The following is a 9,152-nucleotide window of genomic DNA, read 5'->3' as shown; positions in this document are numbered from 1 at the left end:
AATGTTTGTCTTCCACATATGAAGAATGCACCAGGAAACAGTCCAGCCAGATGCTTTTGCAGCAACTGGAAAAGCTCCTGAACATTCCGGTGAGGGGTAGTGTCCCTAGAGCAGCAGGAGGCAGGACAGAACATAGAAATTCCACAATGTCGTTTTCTTTCCAAGTTGAAATCTCATTAGTGTCGTCTACATGTGTGGCACTACTTTTTCATTTTGAGATATTTGTATTCTTCCAGTTTCACGTCCAGCGCGTATTAGAAACGTCAACAACACGCCCACTCGCTCTCGCTCACTCTGACCAGTGGGTTGCAAGGACAAGTTTTTTTTATTCGATCTCTGTCTCTCATTGTCTCTTATTAATGTCTCGTTCTGCCTCTTAAATTATCTCCTCAGCTTCTAATCTTTTTATCATTATTCTTCTGCTGATTGGTGGATCACTTTCATTTAGCTGTTTTAAGTTTTTTGTTTTACCCATCACATTATGTTATGAGTTACATGGTGTGAAAACCAGCTGCTGTTAACGCAGTGTGTGTGGACTGAAATCTTGCTTACTCAAGGGATGAAATCCAATCGCCTGGAGTCAGGGCTTTTAAAAAAAGGATAAGCTGCTTGACGGCTTTGTCTCCGTAGCTGCTGCCCAGGCAAAGCATATTTCTGATCATTTCCCTACATACTAGCACCTTTCATGCACTCGCATTAATTTCACCGTCAGTCTCTCGACACTACTTCCAATCAATCGCATTCAAAACTCGACATGTTCAGGCGGAAACTATTCCTTTTCCTTCTGGTAATCCACTCACTATATTCCACTCTGTCCCAGCTAACCGATTGTTCACCTCCATGATGTCCACAGTGGTGATGATGTAGGTTTATGTGACATCTGTGACAACACACACTCCCCTGGCTGACCTCGGTGCACACTGGCACTGTGCTGGTCTGTCTGGAAAAGCTGGAGGCAGGGGCAGTGGGCTCTGCCACTATTGCATTGGACCTGGACCATCTTACCCCCACACCTCCAAAGGAGGAACCAAACTGGAACCAAACCCAAAGGTCTGGTTCTCCGGTGCTCCACACCAAATCCCACCAGGGCACTTTAGCACAGAAAGCTGAGGCGCTCCTCACTGTCTTGCCAAATTAGCTCGTTGACCCAGGGGTTTTCCATCACTGCCGATCAGAGCAGATTAAAACCCTACTACTGCAGAATCATCAGTAAATGCCAATTGAATCCATTCCCATTGCAGACAAAAGTCAGTTGTTAGCAGGTGTTAGTGGGTTTCTTTGAGTTTCAGCCACATCATCAGGCTACACCCCTTTACCTGTGGTCGGCCTGGCAAGGTGTCGCTCAGATAACTGACCTTTTCTTACTTAAACTCCAGTGAGAGATGTGGGAGAGTAGATGTAAAACTACATCATCTCAAAATCACAATTATATCTTCTTGCGGAAAACCAAACCAGAAATGAGTTAAATATGTGACCTTTAAATCCTCTCTTTTTTTTTCTCTGAATCAGGGCTGTAATATCCAGGTCACAGGGAAGCAACTGATGTTAGCTGGGGGGACAGTTGCCATTCTGATAAGTGGTGTAGTTCAACACCTCCTGGACAGCCTGCAGGGCATCAAACCACCTCTGCTGGGGCGACACGCTCGCCACCATATGGTGCCATTCCGCAGTGACCCCAGCTGTCGGTCTGATCTGTGGTCAGGACCTGACTACGGTAGAAATTTACCTCAGCGAATCAGCAGAATCTCCAAACGGCCTGTAATGCTTTCCTGATACAGAGGAAGAAGTTTCATCCTCGAGTGCACAGAGCACGTTTCACTTCTAATGAGATTAGTGTGATATTTTGTCATCTCATGAGGGGGTCGCCACACACACACACACACATGCTGCATTCCTTAAAACAGGCATCCCAGTGACTTGCTAATGGCATCATCTCCGCCTGTGTGAATTAAAAACACTCCCTCAGTGTGGATATAGTGTGCTGCGGGGCACATTGGTTTGATGAGTCTAATCCCTTGTCTGAAGAAACAAAAAGTGTTAAGTGTAAAGTGCTGAGGATCAGTGTGAGTGATGGCGTACAGAAGCCCATCTCTCCCAATCCCACACAGGCTGCTAATCCGAGAAGATCAAGTGTAACCAGGCTGGAAATGTGACTGGGCGGGAGCCAGTTTGATGCTTTGGGTTATGTTGACTCACAACGTGATCACTCCTGACGCACGACAAACACGACACGTCATGCCTGTCTAACCTTTTGTAGCTTTTTTCCACGGAAATGATTCTCATTGAAATATGAAATTTACTTTATCAAATGCACAATCTGAATTCTTTTCCCACATTCTCCCATTAGATATTTGAATTGAATCAGTAAAAACCTATTTCTGAGGAGTAAACACAGATGTTTGTGCATGGGGGCAGAATAACGTGCCAGGTTCATGTGCAGCCATGCATGATCTTTGCCGTAAACATCTGGGTGAAGACTGTGCATGCTGATATGTTGCTATACATGCTCAACGAGACCTCAACTGTTAATTTTCACAGTCCAACGCAGCATCATTCAAAACCGAATGGCAGTGAAATTAACTGAGCACATGCAAGGAGCATTTACATGAGTCTATTTTTAGACCAGGTGTGAATTGTTTTTGCTTTTAATCTGTCAGTGCCACATGCTCTAATTTAATAAATACAACTGATTGCATTCACTCTAAGGTTACACTTTACATGTCAAAGACTCAAAAATATCTCACAATGTGGAACAATTTTACTGTTACATATTGTTATATTTAGACAAAGCAATTACAGGGCAGTTGAAGTCAGTCTTATTTCTAAGATTGGATTTGTTAGACATCAGTTTGTAAGAACACAAATTAAAAACACCAAATTATCCATCCATCCATCATCAATACCACTTATCACTTGTGGGTCATAGGGAGCTCGAGCCAATCCCAGCTCAGTTCGGGGCGAGAAGCCCCTTCTTTTTTTGGATCAGGTTGATTCATCTGTTCTGTGAGACATGTTTGACAAGTTGTCAAACATGTCACTACATGCAGTGTGTAATTTTCTTTATTGAAAGGTATGGATTTTGCTATAAAGTATGTGTGTGATATACATCATGTTGGATTTCATCCTTCCTGCTGTGTAGCTGCTAAAGCACCTGTAGTCGAGTCTCAGTGAGAACTCATGAAAAAGTGAGTGAGACCTGTGCTGGGAACAAATCCCATAGGTGTGAACATCGAAAAGCAAAAAAGGAGAGAAACTGATGTTGAAACATGCTGCTCGGGCAAATTCTTTCTTTATTATTCAATTTCACAGAGATTACAGTTTTGATCTTATTCACCGTGTTACGTTTCCATCTATCTACCGCTGGCAGCTTTGAAGTGGGAAGGGGGCTTCAAAGTGCGGCAGGTATAGGCTAACAAGGCCTCGCTAAGCCTGCGACAAAGAAGACACAGAGATGTGTAGTGTCACTCCCGATCCACAGGGACTGGGGAAAAGTAGGCCAGGCTCGGTGTCAGACTGCTGCGAGGATCAGGACGCTGAAGTTGTTGTTGACTTGTGATCAAAGTTCCTTTTTCACACTTTGGATGTCAAGAATCTCATAGAGAGAAAGAGCGAGAGAGAGATTTTAAATATTCTACACGCACGCAGGTGATATTTTCAGCTGAACACTGCGTCACACAGTGTCACCCAGTACTACCCAGTATTTTAATTAACCATCTTTTCTGCTGATGAAAGTTGAACTCTTCACCTCACCTTCCCCATGAGAAGACACAACAACAGAGAAACACGAGAGGACGGAGCACAGAAAGATCCTCTTGGAGACCAAGTAAGCAGACACATGAGTCACTGTAGGAGTATTATGGTGATGCAACTGGAGACAGCATTTCTAATTTTAGGATGTCAGCGCCAGTCCCTGAAAGGGGCAATGGATATTTACAAGGGCATTGAGTACGACTGAAGCATGAATATTTTCAGTTTCAGAAATGCTTCCTCATTTCAGTCTCCTCTCATCTTCTGGAAATGAGCTTGTACATGTACATCACACAAACTCCAATGGAGAAGACACATCATTTCCGACTGACTAGGCTAATGAATGTATTCATGCCCTGAGTTCATCGACAGCCGTTTGACTCATTTGCAATTAGAAGGCTCTTTTGTGAGTTGACAAACTGTTCGGCTCTGGCGCGCACACAACTCTGGAAGAGACAGAGGCACCAAAACAGCCAGGGGACGCTGAGGCTCGTCACGTGTTGTTTGTCCCCCCCAGAGTCCTGTCTGACTCCATCCTGAGTTATAATCAGACGGCGAATCACGGGATCCCGTGCGAGCCCGTGGATGCCGACGCGCGCCTTGCGAGCGCACACCCAGTCCGGCGGTGCCTGGGATTGGGTGGAGGGGGTGGTGGCTGCAGCGGACGCAGGGTCGGGATTGGTGGAGTTCACCGCCAAACTTGTTGACTCATAACCGCGCAGCTCTCCATCCTTCACGGCGCGGAGCTGTCCGGGGTCCAGTGGTGCTGAAACTCTCACCTCCCGACGCGCCATAGGAACTATCTCCTCTTTTTTTCTTCTTCTTCGCGGTGTCGTTGCTCTCAACGAGCTTGTTAAAAGTTGTATGCTCTCTCTGTGCGACACGTCCAGACGACTCGTTTAAGCGTCACCGCTCTCGCCAAGAGCGCACCAAGCCCTCAACTTCTTCTTAGCCGCTCACAGAGAGGAGTCTCCGAGGCGCAGCCATGTCTTTCATGGTGAAACACATGGTGGGGGGGCAGCTGAAGAACCTGACGGGCGGACTGACGGAGGAGAAACCCGAGGCTGAGAAGACAGATGCCGCCGCGCAGGGGATGACCCAGGAGGAATTTGAACAATATCAGCAACAGTTAGAGGAGGAAAAGTAAGGCAATGATTGAACCTTGTGATTGTGAAGTTGTAATGGAAATCTAGACTGTGTGTGTGTGTGTGAAACGATGGAAGCTCTGCATCATATTTAAACTGTGTGTTTTCGTGGGTAACTAGCTGAGCGCTCCCAGTGCGCCGTGCGCTTCTCTTTACGCATCAATGCAATAACGCGGGCGCTCCACACACAGCTGCTCCTCTCGCCCAGGGAGCTCGATTTCTCTTTGCTCCGGCAAATTATGTAGAGTCGTTTTTAATTTGGGATTCCTGGAATCATTCTTCCATGGAAATGTCCACAGGGATTGGAGCCTGGGGACAATACGTCCCCATTGCTGTGCATGCGTCTAAATTATGAAGCAGATTGTGTGTGAAAAATATTTGGATACTGTCAGAGGGCAAAAAAACCAACACGAACTGATATCAATTCTTATTGGCTTTACTTTCTTAACTGACTTTCATCTTTCGCTCATAAGTGTCTTTTGAGATGATTCAATCAATTTATAGGCTATTATACCATATAAAAAAATGGCTAAAAATAGATTGGCATTGCGTCTATTGTATCTAAATTTCATTTATATAGTCACAGCTGTGAGCCTTTAAATTCTGTATTCTTTATTCTTGAAGTTATTTAACTCTTTCCTCTGTGTGTGACGTACAAAAGTGAACTATTTTAACATAATGTTTGATTTAGGTATTTGTTATGGTGTTTATCCCCTGAGCCTATACCGGAGGTTAATTTAACACAACAACAAGGTCATTTGGCAAAGACTTCACCCAGCAGACATAACTCCCTATTGATTAGTGTGATGCTTCCCTTACAGCAGGACTCCACATCCCATATCAGATGTTCTCCATCCTAAGATACCTCAGATAAATTATGTGAAATACAGAATCTCCCAGTTTTAAAGAAAAAAACAGTAGATTCAGATTATAGTGTCTAATCGTACCATCCGTCCAACCGTTACCTTTAGAAATGTTGTATTTTGGGACATGTTGTGTTTTCATATTGTCTACTGTAAAATGTGTTTTCAGAAATGTTGTATTTTCTGAAATGTCATGTTTGGACCCTTGGGGCCACCGTAGGTTTCAGTTTAGTATCTTACAGCTTAATTTAGGGTTGATAATGACCCAGGTTGCTATACCCCTTGTTTTGCTTATGTTATGATTGAAGTCAACAAAAAACAATCTAAATTTAGAAGGTCGCAATTGTATCTTTAGCTGCAACATGTTTGTGTATAACGAGTATACGTTTAATACGATTTCATGAGATAGGAACCAATTTAATCGATTGTTGTATCCATGCCCATGAGCTAATAAACCCAACCTAGGTTTATTAAATGGTAAATGGACGTGTATTTATAATCCCCCTTTCCTAGTCTTATTGATCACTCAAAGCTCTTTGCATGACAAGCCACATTCACTAGGGGGCTAAAGCCAATCTCCCTGCACCATGTGCACTTTAAGAATGAGTGGGAAGTGAAGTCCTAACTCCAGCAGCATTAACAGTGACTGAGCTCGGCCCACTGAGCTCCACAGGAGGGCTGGCGAGATGCTTAACGCTCTGCTGTCGTAATGTGACCTTCGGTGGAAGTGAATTATTAGTCAGAGGTGCTAAACATGAGCATAGATCACTGAGACGACCATACTGCTCAGATTAAAGCAGAATAAGGTTTGGGGGGTGGAGTTGTGGGGGGTGGTGTACTGCTCACACTGGCATGTCACATGTAGAAAATACATTTTATCACCCTCAGCACTCGGGCAACAGTGACAACCCAGGTCATCTGATGCCCTTGAGAGGGGAAGACACAGAGCTCAGCTCATTGGCTGCATCAGGGAGCGCTGCACGGGGGCTGTGTGACGTTCTTTGGTGCTCGGCCCGCTCATGTTAATACAAAGTGAGCTCACGCTCACACGGACAGCACCATGAATACTGCATCCTCACATAATTTGACCTTGCCCTGACACATTGGGTACAAGCACTTCAGACCAGGCTTGTGTTCCCTGCTGCTGATCTGATCCTTGCAGACGTACAGTGTATCCTCGAGGTGCCACTGTAGTTCTGCCTTGAAGATCATCATCCAGGGTGTGTGAGAATAAAACTGTGGCCTTTTGACATCGTCGCTCATGCTACATGTTTGGCTTCGGGCCATTGCAGCAAGTTTAAACAGCGTTATGTCATGTTGTTGACTCTGATTTCAGCAAATTTAACAATTCATGAGGAACAATTAGGAACCACACTGAAGCAATAAATATTCCAGTGATGTTGATGGGAGAGAGCACTTCCGGCAGCCTGCCCTCTGCTGGAGGCATCACATACTGTAGGCTGGTGTCTTCACACAAGTGACTTTTATGAGACAAATTACACAACACAAATTTCAAAAATATCTAAATGTACAAAATCGGACTTACGGGTTAACTCACTTCTTAGATAGTTTAGCCCACACTGCCCATGTTGCAAAGATACTTCCTCCGCTATTTTGAGGATTTCCAGGATTAAAGGATGAAAACACAGTGACGTTTAATATTAGCTCTGCACAAAGGGAGTTGAATCCAGGATTTGTGTGGAATGGGGAATGGGGCAGCTGTATATGCGTCAGTGAGTCAGTAGTTAGTCGGTCACCTCCGGCAGTCCACATCCCAAAAGGCTTGAAATCCCTCAGAGGAGTGTTGGACTGACAGAGTGCTGCATCTGGGGCTCCTAAACATGAGCAGAACATATCTCTCTGCATTTTGTCCCCATGGCATCACTGCTGCTCCACCTTCTGCTGGAGCTGAGTCAAGATGAGAACACATGGCAATGCTCTGCTTCAAGGGCCTCCAGGGTCAAGGCCTTATGAGGCCCTTAAAGCAGAGATGCCACTGCACATGAGCAAGGAAATGTGTGGTGCTCATGTGTGGTGCTCGGAGTTAGGATCGTTACATCAAAGCTTAGCGTAGGTGCAAGGTTTCATACAGTTGATAGGAAGCTGAGATGATCTAAATGAATTGTTTTCTCCATTCTTGCAGACAGGAACGAGAAGCAAACTTTGCCCAGAAGAAAGCTGAGAGAGCTACAGTTAGAACTCATTTCCGGGAAAAGTACCGGTTACCAAAGGTAAACTAATCCAGCTCTGCTTTTGTAAAGAAATGTTAAGTCACCAAGAAAAAAGTCAACATGTCCCTGGATTAAAAAATTTAACAGAATAACTGCATGTATAAAGGTTATTCTTGTAGTACACTACTTTAACTGTGGAGGAATTTGAGTCCCTTGTTTGAGTATGGACATGCATGTATACATGTGTCTTCTGTGTGTCCACAAACTTGTGTCCACCTCAGAACGAGTTGGATGAGACCCAGATCCAGCAGGCGGGGGATGACGTGGAGCTGCCCACGGAGCTGGCCAAGATGATCGCTGAAGACAACCAGGAGGAAACGCACAAGCAGTCCGTGCTGGGCCAGCTGTCCAACATCCAGAACGTGGACATGGACCAGCTGAAAGACAAAGCCCAGGCCACGCTGGAGGACCTGAAAAAGCAGACGGAGAACTGCAGCCTCATGTGATCCTGCAAAACTCTTGAGTCCCAGAAGATTAGAGTTTGACTTGTACAAATATTTTTCAGAGGCAGAGCTGCTCTAGAGATAGAAATATTCTTGTTGCTTCAGTGGAATGTCAGTTGGCAGAGCCACATAATAACAGTTTTTCTAGCTGTGCAAAGTTGGACAGACGCCCCCGCGGAAAAGAAAGGAAAAGCTGATATTTTGAAATCTTGGGCTCATATTACAAACTGGAAAGAAAGTAGTTCTAGCTACGGTGTCATCTAGGGAATTTTCTTGTTGACCCTCAAATCTCCTATAAGTCATGAATGTCATTCATATATTTTTATTGAATCAGCTAGCTTGCACTCTCAAAGACTGTGGTTCTTGGGCTCCACCTATTGATTTAACACATGAGACTATTTCTGCATTTAGAACAACTCCTCCTCTGAGAAAACTTTATCTCGTGTATCAAATCCTTTCGTTCCCAAACCTCCCTCGGTGTCTGTACCTCACGTGACCTGTGATAACACGACACGATCCTGCAGCAGAGCGCTCAGGTATTCGTGCAGGGTTTTGTTGCTTCCAAACACACAGCACAGCGGCCGATTTCACTGATGCATTAACAACAAGAGAGACGGCACTCATCAGTAAAATCACACACAAGACTGACTCTGGCTTGTGTCGGGAAGTCATATACGTGTGTTTAGTTGGATGTAGGAAATTTGGTGATTCATTTCAGGGTGA

General features: G+C 44.8%; 1 protein-coding gene across 1 annotated transcript; it reads left to right on the top strand.

Annotated features, from left to right (window-relative positions):
- The first annotated feature begins 4,306 nt into the window (after window positions 1-4,306).
- cplx3b (complexin 3b) lies at window positions 4,307-8,702 on the top strand. The gene is made up of 3 exons (XM_034574593.1): window positions 4,307-4,890; window positions 7,899-7,986; window positions 8,208-8,702. The coding sequence occupies exons 1-3, from the start codon at window positions 4,733-4,735 to the stop codon at window positions 8,430-8,432; spliced, it is 471 nt and encodes a 156-aa protein (XP_034430484.1). The 5' UTR covers window positions 4,307-4,732; the 3' UTR covers window positions 8,433-8,702.
- The last annotated feature ends 450 nt before the right edge of the window (window positions 8,703-9,152 follow it).

This window comes from Hippoglossus hippoglossus, chromosome 3 (genome assembly GCF_009819705.1).
Source record: "Hippoglossus hippoglossus isolate fHipHip1 chromosome 3, fHipHip1.pri, whole genome shotgun sequence".
Lineage (NCBI taxonomy): Eukaryota > Metazoa > Chordata > Actinopteri > Pleuronectiformes > Pleuronectidae > Hippoglossus > Hippoglossus hippoglossus.
The sequence above is the reverse complement of the archived record's forward strand: the minus strand, read 5'-3'. Positions and strand labels throughout refer to the sequence as shown.